Genomic DNA, 20,658 nt, shown 5'->3' with positions numbered 1-20,658 from the left:
TTGGGGAATCCTAGATAGATATGCTAATTCCTGAAACCTATAAAACTTGTACCCGTGCTGTACATGGGTGTGCATTCTGCCATCAAGTTGTGCACCTGGGATCCCAAATACCGAGGTAAAACCCTTTTTATCCCCTTAACCGTGTCTGTGTCATTATTAAAAACTGGCCTTTCAAGGCAACAAGGGGAAACTCACTATTACATGTCATAACTCACACTCTAGAAAACTAAAACGTGGACCAAGGTAGTGCTACGTGAAGAGATGGAAAAGATCTAACAGAAAACACCCAAAAAGCCAGCTCACTGGGGCCCAGGCTTCCATCACAGTGACTGACATTTTGCCTACTTGGACGGGAACTAATTAGAGGAGAATGAAGAGCATATGTTGTCAAGTGGGTGTAAATCAAACTAAGCAAACAAAGGAGTACAGGGAGAACTCAGRCTGGCATCAAGGCTGAGAGAGAAAAGGCTGGAAGCAGCAACAGCTAGAGAGGCTTTTAGATGGTCATATTTCCTTCAAATCTGCTTATATTTCCACACATTGATAGAAAAGTCAGGCGCAAGATAGCAGCAACAAATGTATCTGAGAAGGGAAATTTCTAGCACAAATACTCACAAGTTGAGAGCAGTGTTCAGGATTTCTTATCTGGTCCTGGCTGGTGCTGCTTGTGCAAACCCACACCACCTCTCAAGAGTGGGACACTGCATCACACATTCYAAGTCCTGTGAGTACCTATGCCTACAAAATCGGTCTTGCTTTTGTACTAAGGAAAAGCACACGAGGCCTTGTTAAAAACAAGATTTCAACTCAGCTTATTCTTCAGTTACTCTGTAAAGCCCAAAGTGGTTTTTCTCATTGTTCTTTATAGCCTTCCCAGATCTTCCAGCTGCAAACACATCATTTATTTAAGCCACACATAAACAACCATGATTTACGTCAACTTTTCATTCAATGGAAAGCACATGAAAGAACTACTTTCCTTCTGTGTGTTACTTGCCTGCAAGGGCTAGAGCATGTCTTTCCAAATTCCTGGTGGTAAACCCAAGCAGTTGTCAAAGCTTGTTCCGTATTTGGCATTTTAAGAACTTTCCGTGAGTTTATTCCATTACAGAATCATTCAGTCACCATTTGGCACCTCTCTGTAGTCAATGACGAGTGAAAGAACKTTMCAACCTCTGAAAAAGGCAGCCCCTWAACTGGACTTGATGTCAACCTCTTGTCAGAGTGCAAGACATATCGACAGCAGTTGTCATACAAACTTGTATGACTCCCAAGTGAATGGAGTAATTCAGCTTGCTATTCTGCAAGAGAATAATGATAAAGGGTCACCACCTCAATGACAAGAAAACCTGTGCCAAGATGGTTAAAAGCTGAATCAACAATAACAGTCATATGAAACCAGTTAAAAAAAAACTTTGCTGCAGTGTACAGAAATAAATAAAACACCACTCCTTCTGCTTTTTAAAATCAGGGTTGGTCTCAGGCAGGAACATGCAGTACACTTGTCTTTCTGGCAGCATGCCCTGTACAAGAAGTAATTGAAATTCTCCAAAATCCCCTCCTCCCCTCCAAGGTCTGGCAAGGAACAAACACAATATTGATTGTTGTATCTAAGGACTGGCTGACAGATCTCCCTGCTCAGTGTGATTCAGAGACCTGCAGCAGTCATTCTAAGATTAGCAGACCATTCCCTAAGAGCATTGCCCTGATCTCTCTTCTGACAGGGTGAGCACTCCTCTCTGGGCCACTGCTGCAAACCAGCACAAATCAATGTTGTTCCAGGGAGTCCCTATGACAGTCACAGCTCAGATGGAGCACACCCTGACCTGATAACCCTCAGCATCTCACACCTATGAAGCACTGGGATGTTTAGCTGGTACTGCACTTGCCACTTGCTGACCCAGGCATACCTCTATGCTGACCACATAGCACCAAAAAATGTCAAATTTTGGCAATCTTTGTTTAGCACTTGCTAAAAGAATATGCTGCTTGCCACTGTCCTTGCAACTGCAATATCTGCTGCTCTTCATGCTGCACTGAAGAAGCATAATTTGAGGCCTATCATTAGGCAGACTGCCTTGCTCTTTGGCATAGGAACTACCATTTGGTGGATGAACACCTGCATCCTTCAAAAACTGGAAAAGGCAACCAAGTACATTAACTAACACCTGGTATTTCAAGCATTGCACTAGGACACAGTCATTGCTTCAATGTCCCTTGCGTCCTCCTTTCTGCAGAGCAAGTCTTTGATCTAAGACACTAGGACTGATTTGTGAGACATAAACTACATAGGGCTTTAGACCTGGCATCACCAGCAAGGAATTCAGAAGSTACGCCTGAGTCCGCTAGACCAAGAATCAGATCCTCCTGACACTTGTCTTTCAGCACTAGCCACTGCCCTATCCTCTAGGGTTTCACTTGTTAAAAAAAGGGCAACATGGCATAGCTGGAGACCTGAAACTCCCMGTGTGCCATACCAGTCAACAGTCAAATTAGGGTCAATTAATCACAGGGACTTTTCCTAGGAGACATTTCTCACCTATGGGTGAAGAAATTTACATGTCCACTTGCTGCAGTCTGTATGGAAACACTGATTAATATACTATGATAATATGTGAGCAGTATGGGCTGGTTTCATTATGAAGGCTGTTGCAGACTACTGTGAGAAAATCACAGATGGCACAATAAATTAGAGTCTGTATTCAGGTTTCCTATATTCTCCACAACCTATTCTTCCAGTGAGAAACATAATTTTCCAGGATAAATAAAATTTCTGAGTCAAATTTTCAATCTGCATCACATGTAATGCCATTTACAAGCTGTTCCTCGGCCAGTATTGCTTACCCACACTACCAAAAAGCACATGCATATTTCCATCATGCCCTGAAGTCATGACATCTTAAGTGGGAGACACACTTTGCTGGCTGGGTGGATGCTGGAGGAGCTGTCCCTGAGCATCACCTTGCAGCTGCCACTGCCARAGATCTGGGGCAGCTGGGCATAGCTGGGCACAGACAGGGAATCATGCTGAACCTGTGACTGGCCCTGAGTGTGTTTGGACAGGCTGCTTTGGCCTTCTTAACCTTGAAGCAACATTACTTAGTGTGAATAAGCAGCATAGAAGGCCAGCACGTGCTCCCACTGACAGGGATAGGAGCAGATTTATGGGCAGCACAGATCTAAGAATGATCAGTCTAAGATAATTATTAATTACAACAACCATCGTTATACAGATTGCCTAGAATCTCCTCCTTGAGCTACAAAGCTGCAAACCTTGTCCTTGCCAAGTGAAATCAGCTGTGTGAACTTTGCCTAAGAGCAAACGGGCACCACAGCAGCTGCATAAATGTGGCCACCACACCCCCACACACAAGGTGAAGAAYAGGCTCTTTAGCAGCCAGTCTAAAATATTAAAGATTTAAACTCTACCTGGGAGCATAATTCTAATTGTTACCAAGAACACACTATGCATGCCAAAAAGATGTTTGGAATTAACAACTTTCTCGATCATTCTCTCGCTTCAATCTTCATTATTTCCTGTGTTGTTTAGCATTTAGAGTCAAAGAAAACTCAAAAAAAACCCTCTGAAATAAATATGGGTGGCAAATAGAGGTCAGTGGCTTTCAAGTTCCAAAACTGCATCAAAATGCAAGGAAAATGTCTGGTGATGGGTTAGGATGGGCTGTGAATTCAGTGACAGTCTAGGGAAACAGGGAGTACTAACAATAACACAGACAATAATTTTAAATGTTTTGTGAAATTTAGTTGGGCTTTTAGGCTCTGCTACCACATATGCCAAATATCAAGAGGTGGTACATCATGTGACACAATGCAGGATTATGACAATGGAGCCCTCTTTATGCTCAAGGTCTTTTAAATTCTGTAAGTTTGCAGTATTTCTAAAAATTATCCATTCAGCTCTTCCAGGCCTTTCAAAGTACTTCACTTAAAAGCTACTAACTGACTTGGAACATTTGTGTCTGCAAAGAAGGGAAACACAGTCATTAAAAATATCATAAAAAAGCTCAGTACTTCAGTGCTTGGCAAACAGCATCCTTAAAAGGAGTTAACAAAATGAAAATAATCCTGTACTATGTATGTTTGAGAAATCAAGTTTATTTTCCCCAGTAAAAGCAAAAGGAGAATTTCAGAATACTTTGACACAGCATCAAGCCATAGCCTCAGATTTCCAGACATCAGTGACTATTGCTCCAAATTTCATTAAATTGTAAACTCAAGGGGAAAAACATCAACCTTGTTATAAAGCTGCATTTATACAGATACATARCTTTTCACTGTAACAATAAAAATCCAACCAGAGTCTTGTTAACAGCATATACATGTATACAGCATTGCCCAATTTATATAAGACAGCTGAATAGTTGCCAGCTTTACAAGCAATAAATCATTATGATCAAATGAAAACTATAAACCAAAGTAGGCTTACATAGGAATATGCATAAAAACAGTCTYATTAATTAAGCTATCAAAGGAGCAGAAGACTGGAAAGCAAAGCTAGTTTTAAAAATCTGTATTATAATTACAGCAAGTATGATTAACTTAGTAATAACTGTAACTTTGTATAAACCCAGGAATCATTTACCCAGAAACCTCATGAGAAACACACAAAACAGAACTGAGCAAAAAGAACAATAGGTAACTGCCCACACACAATTGTTTACAAGGCCTGTGACAAGGAGGATGCAAGTGGTARAGAAAGGCACTTAAGTTCTATTAGGTGAGGAAATAGGATTGGTTACATTCTGGAAAATGAAAGAAACATTCCCTTTTATCCTTTCCAGGAAAGGATCAGCAAGAGTCTGATGTTGCCCAGAGAAATGCTTCCATTGCATCAACTGTGACATGGAAAGTGGTTTCTTTGAATTAGGCTTCCCATGGTTTTGTTCAAGCTGGCAGCTTCTAGATAYGGGAGGCTTTTCTGAGGAAGTATCTGGAAAAAAAAATACCGTAGACTAATCAGAGAAAACRAGAGACAGAAAATTTCAGTCTGAACCAATAAGACAGTTGGTGATAACAAATGAGAGAAAACAGAACAGCACTCTGTATAATTGCTCTCTATCAACGAAACCCAAACATATATCCACAGTAAGAGGGGGAAGGCTGTTTCTTGCTCAATGATTGAGGGTTATCAAAATCACCATATGCTAGCATAAAGACAAATCCTTTTACACATGGATGGGAAAGGAAATATCTGGCAATTTCCTTTCCTCTGTCTTCCTAATTCTGTGACATTTGGGCTGCTCCCATTCCTTAAGTAAACCTGAATCTAGATATAAGTTGCAGCAAAATTCAAGCAAGCTTCAATTTCTTCCCAGAGGAATCACTCCAGCCAGCTAAGAATAATTTGAGTAGCTGTTTCATTGACTCAGCATACTAGATCTGTACACTCTGAACATCCAGATTATGCCAAGTTGTTCAATATACACAATACTGTATATCATAGTAAGGAAAATATTAWTGCTGTGAAGCACAAAGAGATGAATTCACTTTTGCCATGGGATCCTAAAGCCCCAAATAGTACCAGGTCATTGCAGCACATGTCACACATTGATGGCTTTATGATTCATCTGACGCCTGGGATAAATGAAGAAATAATTTTGCATGGGAAAGAATTGCATCATTACTGTTTCTAGTTTAAAACTTATCATCAAATATTTTCAAAGCAGTATTATGTGCTCCTTAGAAAAGGGCTGTGATGTGAACAGCATGACTCAAAGTATTCCTGAGTTTTTTTAAGTTTCCCAGTGTCCATAAAGACTCATACACAAAAACCTTTCCTTTTGACTGACATGATGCATGTCTGGGGTAGATTTGAAATATTCTTACAGGCATAAAGAAAGTTTAGAATAGATACATTTAGAGATTCTGCCTTCCTAACTCATAAAGTTCGCTATGATCAGGTAAAGCAATAGGCTTACAGCTTTGTCCCTGATCTGAAGGCCAGCAGAATAGTAGGCAACCTAACTGCATGATCCATGCCCAGGAAATTTCTTTCTTTCAAGACCCCTGTAGTTTTCTAAAGATGACACTAGTGTGAATGGACCATAGGAGGTGATGGCTGTGAGGCCTGTATCATATTGTTGGTTYCTTTTAAACCCATCTTTTGAATCACACGTGCTAGAAATGGAGGAGAAAAATGAGTGAAGTTTCTTGGCTTTTCTGTGCAGCAGAATCTATCACCAGTAACCTGGAATCTGGTTCCCTGATGCAGTAATTTGACAGTTTTCTGTTTTTAGGACAGGCAAAGGGACCAGCTAGTAGCAGCTGCATTCTAGGGTGATCAAACTGAAGACCATGACTCAGAATAATTTGACTAGAGAGACAATGAGCCAGCTTGTCCTCTGTTCTTTAGGAAATCAAACCTTCCCCTCACTCTGTCATTACCACCACTTAAGTCTAATAATAGCCTTCAGGTTTTTCCTTGATTTACTGCCAATGGGTTCTGTTCACTGGGACCAGGATATAACTACCATTGAGGAAGTCACAGAATCCAAGAGGCCAATGTTGTAGTTGAATTGGTGGAATCAGTATGTGTTCAAAGCATAAGATAAGAAATCAAGGTGTTTAAGCTGCTAAATAAAATTACAGGCACCAGTGTTGATCACAGTAGCAACACAAAATTTCTCTGGATTTCTGCAATCCAGGAGCCACACCCRCCTCACTGCATACCACTGGGAAAATCTGGCTAACATTTAACACAAAAGGTGCCCTTCCCACACAGATCTTGTAATAGTACCTAAGTGGAGGATGGTATATTTTAGAACATCACTTATGCAAAAACAGAAGGTCCAATTTTTCAATCATTAAAGAAAGATAAAAAGATGATTTACTCAGCATGTGGAGCAAAAATAAAAGAGATAATAAAATTATGGCTACAGAAGTCCTGTGCTATCACTAGCCAAGTCCTCCCCATTTTGGATAGAAGGAGATAAGAAAGAAACACAAGTCTAATATATTACCTGGGAATATCTACACTATCAAGTAAAATAGTATTGGGTCTGCATTACTTGTTTTCTTGCCCCTGTCTATTGAGAACACTCACTCTTGTACCCATTTCCTGAGTTCTTTTTATTGAGGTATTTGTGTGCGTTGGTATTGGTACTACACTATCGCACCTGTAAACAGTGTACACAGATATTTCATGCCCAAAAGAAGAAACACACCAGGGCAATAGACACTCTTTCATTTAAGAAACTAGAGGAGCTATAAAAACTAAAATGGATAAGATGCAGACATAACTCATTATGTTTTTTTTAATCCTTTTCCTAATTTAAACCTATATACCTGTATGCAGCAAGGTATGAAAGCAACTTTGATATGCCAAAAGAACAGGAGACAGGTTCCTACAGAAAGGATAGATGTGAATATTTGCAGCTTGGCTTTACAACTGCTGGGGAGTCTTCCAGCATTTCTCAAATAATTGTTTTAATCATCCTGCATCAGCTTTAGTTAATAGCTCAGAAATGAAGGCTTATATACAGAGAGTTGGCAAAGATCTTCACCTGGTATAGCTGTCCTCAGACAAACTGCTTTTTAACTAGCTCCTACCAGGTATTCATTACTGTTCTTGAATATTTTGAAACAAAATACCATACTGTGTCATTTAGTTGTAACAAATCATTAGTTGACCTGGACATAGCTAATCCAAGGATTTAAGAGGCATGATAAATGAACTAGCTGTTACTGCAAGGAATTAATCTTTCTCCTYCTCATTTCGTGAAGGACTCCTATGGACTAGATAAATCAGCCAGTATGTGAAGATCGCATAATGAACCTCATTATTTCAATCCTCTTTTACTGAGCATCAAAGTTTTCTGCAGAGGTAGACTCATATCAAGGATGGATTCCTCAGCAGTGGCCAGAGATAATGAAAAACAAACTCACTTTGATGGTCAATCTCTCCCATACAGTCACACTCAAGCAAGTCATGAGTAACACAGCTGGAGTCTTCATGAAGAGTAAAGAGATTTTTAAGCTCCTCAACAGAAAAATGTGTGTGTTCAGATGTCTTGGAAAGGTCTACAACTGCCCCAGAAAGGTCTTGTTTGCTGATCTGTCTTTGATAAATCTTTTCTTCTATTGAGCCTGTATTGAAAAGAAAAACAGATAAACYGGTGTAATTTTTGACCTGTATTTGCAAAGAAGTCAAATCCATTTCTTGATAACAATATGCACAAGAAACGCTAAACCACTATTTTCAATTACTTAAGAAAAAGCAAAGGAAAGGCAAGTGAACCAATGTCATGTGTCTCCCTTAACTGAACTCAGAACAAATAATATATATTCTAAAGAACAAATTCTTTCCAAAAACACTCCCTTCCTTTCTTCTATGACAAAATTTCAACATCTGTCTCACTCTGGATAAGTTGAGCACCATCTCTGACCTGTGGTTAGCAGCCTGTAGATATGGACAGGGTGTTTCTGACCATCTCTCCACACTCTAGCCATTGCCTGAGGAAAGAAAGAAGATAAAGAGCATTAACAGCTTGCTATACAAGGATATTTTAACTAAAGCTTGTAGCTTCACAAATTACCAATTCTGGTTACTTGTTCAAAGATAAACTTGTCTGGATAAAACATTCCTCAATAACTCTCTGTGATTGTGTAACTTTTCTGGTATTACTGTAATCAGTTTTGGAATAATAATTTACTTTCTGCGATTTATGCTTCTCTTTCTTTCTGTACACTAAAGTAGGAAAGTAGGTGTTTCAATTATTTTCTGAAAGAAATTCCCTCTTCRTGTTTGTTTTCCAAGCATTAATAACTATTTAATATTTCAGTAATACTGATCATTCTCCCCCATCTCCATAATTTTGTTTTTGTGTCACCATACATCTTTAAAAGTGACTTTTACATTTCTTTTGAAATTCTTAAAATGGTTGTTTGTACCTCCTTTTTTTCTTAAACAAACAAAATGTAAAACTGAATACTGCTATATGATCTTTTTTTTTTTTTTTAACGTATGGGTTACGCCTACATACTGGTTTGTAGTCTCAGGCAACCTGTAGCAATTTTGTCTGMTTTAGCAGACCTTTTCAGGCAACAAGACAAGTGACCACATGAGGGTACTAACTCGCCCTGGGAAGAGGAGCAAGGCTAAGAATCAGAGCTTATTTCAGGTATTAAGCACATAGTATTATTCCACACTAAGAAGTTTCTTACTGAGTTCATAAAAAGATTTTTTTAATTGTTATTTTTAAGGACTATTTTAACTGAAGACTCTTACACCAGCTAAATAATCCCTTGAGGCCAACMGTGCCTTTACAAGAATAGAACAGCACTGGCTTTCTTTTCTTCTTTTGGCATCATTGCCATGTGATTTTCTCATTCTTGCAATTCTGATTAGACTCTCTCCCTTTTTCTCAGGGATTGCAAATCAACAGCAACATTTGCTATGCAATCTAATCCTGTTTTCCTTTTCTTTTTAGAAACACAGCAACTCTCCAGATAAAAAGACATCAGGAGACAAAGAGGATATGTGACTCACTCCTCCAAAGAAAACAGAATTTAATCTTTTCAATTTTTACTGCAAGAGGGCTTCTAATGATCCCAATACATATAACAGAGAAATATCTCTTTTCTTCTCAGACTTTTCCCTTATTATTGTACTTGTCCAGATACAATGTGGTCACTGGTAGCATTAAGACATGTAAAGCCAGGCAATTCAAAATCAATCAAAAAAGCATTTGATGCCCATCCCAACCCACTGTACASAGCTGTTACCAGACCTGAATATCCGTAGCTGGATTCCAGTCGATATCATACAGAATCAAATGAGATGCTCCAACCAGATTCAGTCCTACTCCACCAGCCTTTGAACTCAGCAAAAAGATAAAAGCTGGGCTGAATTTACTATTAAAAGAATCAACAATATGTTGTCTTTGGGAGACAGGAGTGTGTCCATCAAGTCTAGTATAGGAGTATCCATACTGTTTGCATACATCTTGCAGTACATTTAATGTCTGAGTGTAATTGGATACCAGAACGACTCTGCCAACAGTAAAACAAAGTCATCATCTCAGTCCTTGGTAAAATTAAAGTCCAATAACACATTACTGAAGACATGTAAGAAAATAAATTTAACAGTGAAGCAAAAATTACCCAATTACCCACAATGACCCAAGGTTACTTTTCCTTTCTATGAAATAAAACATTTCCTATTAATTAGAAGCACATCCTAGATCTGTATGCCTTATACCTACTGTTAAGCATTCAAACGTTAAATAATTAATGTCTCCCTTTGCAACAGAATTTGGCATAATGCACAGATTGCAGGCATTCAGAACCAATCATAAAGACAGATTTTTTTAAAATCTGTTTATACAAAATAGCTGTTGTTAAGACAGCATTTGCAGAGGATATTGTAGGAGCTAATAAATTATACATATATATCTCTCTACTTAGTAAAAAAACTACTATGAACTTCTATAGAAAGCCTCAGAAAATTCTAATAAACAGCATAATGTAAGTCAAGTAGGAAAGCAGAAATTCTTTTCTACATTTTAGGGCTGAAAAGAACTGGGATGAAGGCTAGTGAAAGATAGACACTGTTTTTTTTTTTTTTAGAAAGCAAAATCAGTCTGATCCCTTACAGTAACGGCTCAAGCTATGTTGGTCTATTTTCTCTGAAATTTTGCCTAAATAGGTTTCAGAGGTCTGAAAGCCTAGAACTCCTATCCTCCCAGATACTGAGGATGACTACAGTAAGTAGACAAATATCTTTTGAATTTAAGAAATAAGTAAAAGAATAGGACAGTTACTGCCAGACCTTGTTTGGCGGTCTTTTGTAATCTAAACTAATAAATTTCTTTTTTTTTTAAGAATTTTGATTAAAAACAAGTTTGAAGAATGAGACAAATAATTTCAGGGGAAAATGAAAATATTACTAATTTAGAATTGTTGTAGAGCATCTTTATTATTACACTTTACAACGGAACTACCTCCAAGAGTTGTTTGTAAAGACTTTGCAAGGCTTGGGGTCTTTTTTGTCAATCAACACAACATTCAAACGTTTGTTTTCACACAAAAATAGAATTAAAACTTCAGAATAAGACTGGAACTGAGTCTTTATATCACAAAAACTATTTAGTACCAATGAAAGCAGAGAAACAAAAGAAAAATAAAAATGAACAGCACTGAATTAAAGCAAAAAAAACTTAAAGTCGTGAAGTAATGCCTCAACTCAGCAGCTTCTAAAAAACTGCTACAGGGAGACACGTGTTTTACTTACACCCCTGGTTTTGTTGACCTGCATGAAATAAGGCAGGTTCATTTAGATATTTAGCTGTCATTGGTTTCAATGGATGCTAAGTATATAAACTCCAGCAACAGGCTCAACTTTCCGATTTGTAAAAAGAGAGTATCTTCATATTCCATTACATCAGTGTCAAGAGATCTGCAGTTACTTCCCACTACTGAATTACAGTGTGTCCTATTTAAGCATCAATTGAAATAGAAGTTCAAAGCTAAATACTTTTGGAATAGCTGAGCTTTAAGGCATGAGTCCATAAAAAATTATCCTGGGACACCAGGTCATGTGAGATTCCCACAAATCAGCAATTACACAGAAATTAATCATGTGCATCCTATTACTCCATGATAAACAGAAGTTTTCCTACATGTCAGTGGCATTTACCACAGGGGAAATATGCGGTTGCTGTGCAAAATCATCTATTGAGAGTGGCTGCCCTGAACAGAAAAGGCAGCAAGCACTGAGCAGTTAAGTTTGATTAAATTAGAAATGATTTATAATCTCGTAATGAAAATACTTCAGTACAATTTAATAGATTAATACATCTCCTCGAGGAAATACAAAGCATTGGAAAGCCTCTGCAAGTAAAGGGTGCAGCACAAGGGCTGTAGCAAGCTACCTTACYTGCTTTTACAGTGTAAAAACTACAAGTATCTCTATCTGCAAAAAATATGAAGAACGTCTTTAAAAAATATGCCAGCTGCAAATTCTAGTTTCATAATTTAACAGGAAAGCCAGAACTACAATGCATAAAATAATTTGGCACCTCTGCAAACAGCTGCAATAACTTTATTTTGAATGTTACATCCCCATGCATTTGAAAAGCAAATCAATTTCCAGAAGGTCACTACCATTACCTCCCTTCTCCCTTTCTTTCACACTTGCCTTTCAGAAGAGTTGAGCTCATGGATTGCTGCTAACAATYTCACCAGCACCTGCAATTTTCCTGAATCAGTTTCAGAAAAAGTATCCGAAGTATAATCTTTTGGGAATACATCCATTACACCTTCATAGAGGCTAGACTCATCATATTCCTCAGACACAGGATCACAGCTTTTTTCCTATTAAAAATAAAAAGATTAAAATTCCATGTTTCCTCTAACATTTTTTTTTTTAAGAAAGCTATATTTTTAGCAYAAAGACAAAAGGAAGCATAGAAAGCTTCCACAAAGCTTTATRTGAGCATGACAAGCTCCCAACACTGGATTGAAAGCAAAGCTTCAAAATACTGATAGTGTTAATTTTAGTTTACACCCTCTAAACTAAGACATTATTTGCACCTAAATAGAAAGCTGAAATGCTTAAAACTGAAAAATGTGTACAACTTCTCTACTTAAATAACCACACAAATGTACTTCTACAGTAAAGACATATCTAAATCTTGGGAGTGATGACAAAATCAATATTATTCTTTCTAAATCCTGTAATATCTTATTATGGAACTTCCCAATCATTCACTYTGTTTAGGAAAATGATGTCATTATGATTCAGTTATGTAACTGAAAATCAGGAAAAGCTAGCAAGCAAAAACCAATAAAAWAGAAGAAATAAAGGTAATATTTTTCTGTAGTTAGAAAATCAGTGTTTCACGGGGAGGAAAAAGCTACACTACTCAAATCCAAAATCACAATGGTATTAAATGGCTTGCACATACAATCCTTTCCAGCCCTATATTTAATAAAGGCCTGCATTTTTGCATATGGAACATTTCTAATGCTTATACTATGAAGTACAGGCAATGACCTTTATTTGGCAGTGTTGAAAGTTACAGGGATACTGGACTGTGGATATTCCTAAAAATTAATGGAGTATATCTTTTAAGAAAGATTTACATTTCCACCCACTTTACTTAGACTTTAGCTAGTGGCCACAGAAGTTACTATTACCAAGTTTTAACTATCATATTATTTGCCTATAGCAATAAGAACATTTCTATATATGCAATCACAGGAGAAGTGGTAATGGAGACATCTAGTGCCACTGACATCTTGAGCCTGCAGCTCCCAGTGTGATTAAGCTTGAAAAAGTGAAATTATCATGTGGACAGTGAACTTTCAGAGGAACCACCAAAGTACATACAGTAAACTCTAGTTAACAGTGTTCTTTGTAAAATTCACATTTACATATATTTTTACAAATATTCAGAGACAAGATTAAGAGGGAAAATATATTAAAGAGGAAATAGCATAAGGCAATAGGAAACTGGTGACATACCTTCCCTGAGTACATTCATATTTTGTAACATTTGTGCTTTTGAAAGCAGACTTCCTAGAGCAAGTTGTATGTGAGAGCATGGAAATGACCCTAAGCAACGTGCACATTGACCATAACATAGTTGTAGTGACCTGTGTCTGCTGAAATGACTAATTGCAGSCACCCACCCCCATGCAAATAGATACCTTTACAGCTTTAAACAGAAGACATGGATGATTGCAAAGTTTTTTCAAAGCTCCTATACATATTAGGTGAGGACTATTTTCTAGCCTGCCTTGTAGACAGGATGTAATAACTCGAGAACTAAGCAGTTTTCGATATAATTCAAGTTGCAGCACTGTTGGTCGGCAGAAGATTATGCTTTCCTTTTTGGGGGGCAGAAATTTGTTTATAACCTCCTGCGTTCTTCTTAAAATAAAGAGTCCAGTGAGGCGTGTGAGTTCTGCTGCTCTCTTTTCTCCTAGTTCCTTTTCCTCCTAAAAGRACAAAGCACAAAATTAATTATAATMTTGCATTTCATCAGAACAATTCCGTATGATTTTAATTAGGTATTTAAATAATGTTTTAAAAGTATGATACCACTTTCTGACATGTAATGACCAATTCTTCTCCAATTAGTACCACTGCGTTAGCTTAGTTCTACGTCTGGTTTCTGAAGTCTTAAACAAAGGAAAACAATGTCCCAGATGACATCCAAGGCCTGAATTTTGTTCTAAAATTTCTCAAGATGCAGTGAAGGCATGCAGACTTCACAGTACTGCRGAGAAACTAAGAATGAATAAAGTATCATCACATGGCAATGCAGGTGGCATTTTGGGGAATGCAGGCACTGGAAGCACATAATTAACAGGCAGCCAAAATGAGGTGATTTTAACATGCAAGTACTCCTTTTGCTCCCTTTGGAAAACAAGTGACTTTATGTCAAATAGGAAGGTGAAAAGCTTAGCTACTAATAGTAGTCCCGAGTTTCACTTTGCTCCACAGAATGCAGATTTCACTTTACTATGAGTTTTCTTCTTCTATAACTACATTTTTTTAACCAAGTACCTCTGTTGCTGAAGGTTCTCTAGATCGGACAATTGGCTCCTCATATATCTTTCTATATGTGGACAAAGAACCAAGAATTCCTGGATTCACAAACTCTATTAATGCATAAAATTCTTGTAAGTCATTTTGGATTGGAGTACCTTGAAAGAGAAAAAATAAATTCTGCAATTGGTAATTTTTTTCTTGAAACTGTTGGAAGTACATTGAATGCAGGGTTTCATGTTGASAATGCATCTTGAAAACAGATGTTTTGTTTCAGTGTGAATTACTCAGTCCTGAATTGTTCTTCACCATGAATAACAAGATACTGCCCTCCTAACTAAACAGACTGCAGATCTAATTGTTCCAACAAAGGAATTTAAAAAGTCAAGTTCTAAATCAATTTTATTAAATAACTACAAAGAAAACACTGTGTATGCAGAGTCCTGATTTCCTTGCAGAAGATCCCACACCCCTTGCTTGCCCCTGAAAACTGCAAACTTTGGCTTTTACGTCAAAAAAATTGGAAATAACCTGTTTTTACAAGACCTGAAATTTCTTCATTTGCCACTGCCAAAATTCCTACTGATCTCTTGCCGTATTTAGAGTATCTTTTTTCCTACCCCAACCCAGCACTATCAACATTAAAAAAAATATTAAAAGTAACTATGGATACTAACCAGTAAGGATAATTCTCCTCTCACAAGACAGACTAGTAAGGGCTGTTGTTGTCTTAATAGTGCTATTTTTCAGACGATGTCCTTCATCACAAATTAGGAGGTTAAATTCTATAGCCTGAATTTGATCCAAAGATCGCAATAGCATCTCGTAACTGATTATCATAACCGAATAAAGTGGAGAACCAAGGAATTCTTCTACTTTGTGGTCCTGCAGGCATAAAGGAAAATACATCATACAAATATTTCTTTGGAGGTCAGATCCTTAAAAATCATCACRTTCCTTAAAAATACAGTAACTACAGAAATTTCTTCTTGCATGACACAAGRTATTTACTATCTCCTTCATTACTTCAGATTATTGGTTCTTTCCTAATTTGCAAAGGAGATCTGATACAGCAATTYAGAGTTTTACTACCTCATTAAAAGAAAATTTATTATCCTTTTAGGCCTTCAAATCCTCTGAGACACATTATCATGAAGGTGAAGAGTTCCTGTAAAAACTTCCCAGTGCTGGCATTTGGGTAAGCTTCAAATGAATAATTAAAGACAAGATAACGAAGACACATAGGTGGCTCCTCATACATTCACTTTGGATCTCAGCCTGGTAATGTCCAGCAGGAAGTTACCACGTTCTACCAAAATTCCCTGTGTAGTTTTAAATTGAATATTACATTACTGTGTATGATATTATATTGATATTATTTAACCTACTGAATAGGCTCTAAGTATCAGATTGTAGAAGAGCAAAGTTCAGGTTGCTCGGAGCTCAGTTGGGAGGGATCCTGTGGGAAGCTTTCATGGAGGCCAAAGAAACTCCTGGGACTGCTGRGAGTGCACTTCCCAAGTGCTGGGAGTTTTTCAAGAATGCACTTCTGGAAGCATGAAAATAGTTAATCTCCTTTAAAGACAAGAGAAGCAGGTGGAGCAAGTGGAGAGTGACTGACAAGAATCTGATGAAGTCTAAGTAAGGACAAGCTCAAGGTCTTGCACCTGGGAAAACATAACTCAGGTGCACAGCACAGGCTGGGATNGGGTCTTACATCAGCCAGGGGGGTCTGAACCTAAGAAGGGAGGCAGGAGTTTTGCCCATCTGCCCGTTGTAACACCACCCTGTCTGCAGCTGGCTGATAGCTCCGAGGCAGGCAGGCTCCTAGCTTGCTAGGAGCCTCTTCAAACAGCGATGTTTAACCCTGATAATTACTACATCTCCCCTGTTTTCTTTAAGCAGAGATAGAATTTGTTTAAAGAGTTTGATGCAGTAACTTATTCAACACTTTCTGTAAGCAAGTAGAGAAATAAAATCTAAAAGGTAAAACTAACAGCGGGATCAAAAGAGTACTTATACACTAATTAACAAGGTTTTCTACAACACAGTAATTCAAAAACAATACAGAAATAATTGTCTTAGTTCTACAAGGTTGTTATATCTTCATGGTAGTTATCCAAATCGTGAGTGATTACTAAGTAACAAACATGGCATGAAGGGGTACAATATCAGTGATAGAAAGAATCCATTTGGCTTAGTATTCTGATTTTGAGATTTGAAGGTCACTGTTGTTAGCAAAATTTCACTGCATTTTAGCAAAACAAGAAAAGCACATGTATGTTATGGCTTAGATTCATCACTGGTCATCATAACACTATTTTTGTTCAGTGATATGGGATTATTTTTATTTCTCTTAAAGCTGACTAAACTTACTATTGCTCTCTTTCAGAATGTCATTACTTAGTAATCTTCTTGACTTTAATACAACAAAAATAATCAACTAATTTTTTTTTTATTCTTATTATTTTATAGTGAACAAACAAGTAAAAGAAACAAGTAAGATAACAACAATAAATTCTAAAACAATAAGTGTAAAAGGGTTACATCAATAAATCTTTAAAATAGTAACTATAGGTTATCTGAAGTCTGCATACTGTTATTTGGTCAGCAGCAAGGGACAGGGGTAGTCTTTTTGTGCTGTCTCTTTAGACGATTGACGGCTTTTGAAGCAGCTTTTGAGGACTGGCCAGGTTTTCATAACTGACTTTTTCTAGCAAGTTGAAATCCACTTAAGTCTGTCAGGGTAGAAAAGCACAAATATTCTTCGCCTTAAACGATACTTTTAGTTGGTCTCTGTTAGATACTCATTTTTGGGTTTGACTAGATCTTAAAACATACAGCGGCTTGTAACTTAAGAAGCAGTCTTCAAATCAATGTGGAGTATATTCTTACAACTCTTTTCTATCTTAAAAAATACTTTTGTTATTTAAGTTAAATGTGTGCATCTTTTATTCAGGAAGCAGGTTCATCTAATAAAGGAAAGTTGAAAGAATTAGCAATGTACTGTTATAAGTGGCACATAGAACTGCAGCTTAATTTACATCTGCTGTAATAGTCGAATCATAGAGTTGTTGAGAAAATAGGGGTAAAATACAACTCACTTTGAGGTCAAGCTTATTTACACATTATTAGCTGTGCAAGAGTATGAGAGGTTTGATTCTTTTAGTTTTACACACAATACTTACAAGAGTATCACTTTTATGTCAGAGTCATGTAGCAACAACTAAAGCCTTTTCAAAGAGACTTCAGAAGCAATTTAAGCAACACAAGTATTGCTCTTACTGCAGATATACAGAAAACTGCACTTTTCTTGTGTTTACGGTAGTAAGGCAATTTACCAATACTGGATAAATGTTGGTATGAGGTCTCTTGCTTTTTCTTAGTATTCAGTATGGGCTGAAATACACAAGCTTTCATCTTTAAGGGATGCTGTACTGTGTTAACTCTGTATGGCATTGTGTTTTATAGACCTCTATATGTTGTTTCTTAACATTTTCGCTTTCTGTGCCATTTCACACTGGTATAGACTCACACAAAGCTTGTTTTTCTCTACGGCTAAAAGGTTATTGTTAGACTGAATATTGTAATTTCTCAACTTTTCACTGTTTTTCTGTGTATGATTTGTAGTTTTAAATATTCTGAAATACACAGAGCAACTTATCTATATTCTTATAACTCTTAGGAGTAAAGCTTATTCATGTTAAAAAAGCAGACAATTAATGCACTTGTATCTTAGAGTAGAAAGTACTCTTAGGAGAAGAACTACATCTCTTTTTCTCAAAGTGTAGCACTGCAACCTGAAAAGATGTAATAACTATTAAAATCTAAACATAAAATACAAATATAGAAGCAAAAGAATATTGTTAATAGTACTAAAAGACAGAAATACACTATTGTTAAAAGAAGTTTTAAATAATATTTTAGATCTAACTTCAATCTTCTTCACAGGAGAAGATGCTTTTGAGATTAGAAAAAGAAATTAACACTAAAGCATATTTTCAATAGCACATGGGCATGGTTAGCAGACTTATCTTGTGACAGCTATTTTCAAAAAATATAATTTCATATTAAAGATGTGCATTGCTGGAAATTAGTTGTTTAGCTTACTGCAACTAGTAAACAAAATGTGCTGTTTATGCTCCACACCATCAGAAGATGCTGTGTATGTGTGCTTTTTAACATCTTAGTATAAATCTTGYTCATGAAATAAGGCACACTGAAAAAACAACATGGTCTTTGCAAAGGTATAGCATTTCTGAATTATCAGAACTTATAGGCTTTTATTGGTCTTGACTATAATATTTTAAGGTTTTGATTATTTTAATTTTCAAGATTTTCAATTTATTATTAATTAGTTCACACTTTCTTTTTTGAAAGTGGAACTTTGATTTTGTAATTTGGAATTGGTTACACATTGTGAGATACACACTCTAAAATTGATTTAAACTATACTACAGAAATTCTTAATTCTACAAATCTAGATCATTGTTTTATCAAGTAAAYATTAAACTTAGTGACATGAAATGAAAAAATACTGTCACTAAGATTCTAGCAACTAAGTGTTGCTGGTTCTATTCAGTTAATTTTTGTTCTTAAAGAAAATTCTTTTCTCGAATAGAATCTGTATTTTTTGATCGAGACAATTTGACAAACTCTATTCATATAAACYAATGATGTTTTTAAGTATYAATATTTGCTGCAAGGTAGTTCAGGCYACTTCGTGTATAACTTTTGTGGYTCAATATATTATTTTACTCTGAGTCTCATAAAGGACTCTGAGTCAAGTTGAAACAAGCAAGCAATTTGAAAAAACACAAAATTACTTTTCATAAAGAAAATATTTGGAGAGATATTCAGTGTCTYTGATCCTTAGCTGAGTGCAGTCTCTGGTGTTCTAGTCACCACTACCTTGGTTCTTTTTGCTGGTACTTAAAAGAGTCTTGTGGAAAAAGAAACACAAAAACATCTTTAACTCCAGTACAACGTTAAGCTAGATGGGTCTTCATGCGGTGCTCAGGGAYAAGGTTGTGGTGCCAATCCCGGCACCCAGGAGCCCAAAGGCATATCTTTCTAAGCATCTGCAGTATCTTTAGGGTGCAGGCAGATGTAACTTCTTGGCAGGGAAGCAGAGACTAGTAAAAGAAAAGCTTTCAAGGTGTTTATCTTTTTGTGTGCATCTTTTTGCTGGTGTTTTTTTTCTACATCCATTTTTGTTTACATTCTTGTTTCTACTTAAGTGTCTGTTTCAGGTTTTTTCTTTTTAGCGGCTATTGCTTCACAAAAGTCTCAGTTCTTATCAGTAGGAACAGACAGGCTGCGCCGGGCCGGGCCCTTAGTTAACTAATTTATGCTATTCGCAGCGGGGAGGGAGTCGATTGCGAAATTTTCTGCTGCTTGCGCCTTTTCATGTTTTTAGCGAGGCTTTTCGGAGCGGCTCCGGGCCGGGGACTCTCATGGCACCGGGACTTGAGACCCCGCCTCCGCTCCCAGTCCCAGCGACAATCTGCCCCGGCTCTCACCTGGCTCCGGTGGTGTCTCTGTGCGTGTGATTGGGACAGAGCGCTGCTGCTGTTGCTTGCTTCATGGTTCCGGTCTCTTCTCTGGCTCACACACTTCTGGGATTGGGGCTTCCGGCCTCTTTCGTCCCGTGACTTCTTGTGAGCTACTTCTTGCTTTGTTCCGAGAGGAAAATGGTAATGGCGGAGGCACGTTCTGCCTCGGTAAGGGTGAAGTGGCTGGCGCAGGGGGGACAGCTGCCAGCGGGGGCTGGCACGCGCACACGGTGGCTGGCGCCGCAGTGGAGGCTGCGGGGGACGGAGGACCACGCGCACGGTGGACTCCCGGCCCTGCCGCGTCCCGAACTGGCTGCCGCGGCGCTCCTCTCCCCACACAGCGCCACGCGGTCTCCACGCGAGCCGCTCACTTTCTCTCTCTGCTTTTTCTACTTGCTCAGTCTGTAAACGGCAGGAAAGCTCTGAACACAATTGTGATTTAGTAAATCAAATAGTCTCCTTATGGAGGTCAATATTCTTAGCTTAGCGCTTTCTTAGAAAGCAAATAAATAGTTTGTTTGCCGCTTGTCTCTGCATATATTAATATCCCTTCGTTTTCATGTTTCAACACTCGAGCGCGCTTTTTTT

The 20,658-nt window shown here is 37.6% G+C and overlaps 1 protein-coding gene across 1 annotated transcript in view; it reads right to left on the bottom strand.

The window, feature by feature from the left end:
• Positions 1–3,922: 3,922 nt before the first annotated feature.
• The window catches only part of RAD54B (RAD54 homolog B), a 64,932-nt gene continuing 48,196 nt past the window's right edge, over positions 3,923–20,658 (bottom strand). Inside the window, exons 8-15 of the mRNA XM_057370341.1 lie at positions 15,193–15,400; positions 14,534–14,673; positions 13,672–13,962; positions 12,158–12,333; positions 9,750–10,011; positions 8,406–8,472; positions 7,906–8,106; positions 3,923–4,951 (exon numbers count right to left, since the gene is read on the bottom strand). Of these exons, the coding sequence (XP_057226324.1) occupies positions 4,725–4,951; positions 7,906–8,106; positions 8,406–8,472; positions 9,750–10,011; positions 12,158–12,333; positions 13,672–13,962; positions 14,534–14,673; positions 15,193–15,400 (1,572 nt within the window). The 3' untranslated portion in view covers positions 3,923–4,724. The remainder of the gene's footprint in view (positions 4,952–7,905; positions 8,107–8,405; positions 8,473–9,749; positions 10,012–12,157; positions 12,334–13,671; positions 13,963–14,533; positions 14,674–15,192; positions 15,401–20,658) is intronic.

This window comes from Malurus melanocephalus, unplaced genomic scaffold (assembly GCF_030028575.1).
Source record: "Malurus melanocephalus ecotype Western Australia unplaced genomic scaffold, MMel_1.1 scaffold_123, whole genome shotgun sequence".
Classification (NCBI taxonomy): domain Eukaryota; kingdom Metazoa; phylum Chordata; class Aves; order Passeriformes; family Maluridae; genus Malurus; species Malurus melanocephalus.
The sequence above is the reverse complement of the archived record's forward strand: the minus strand, read 5'-3'. Positions and strand labels throughout refer to the sequence as shown.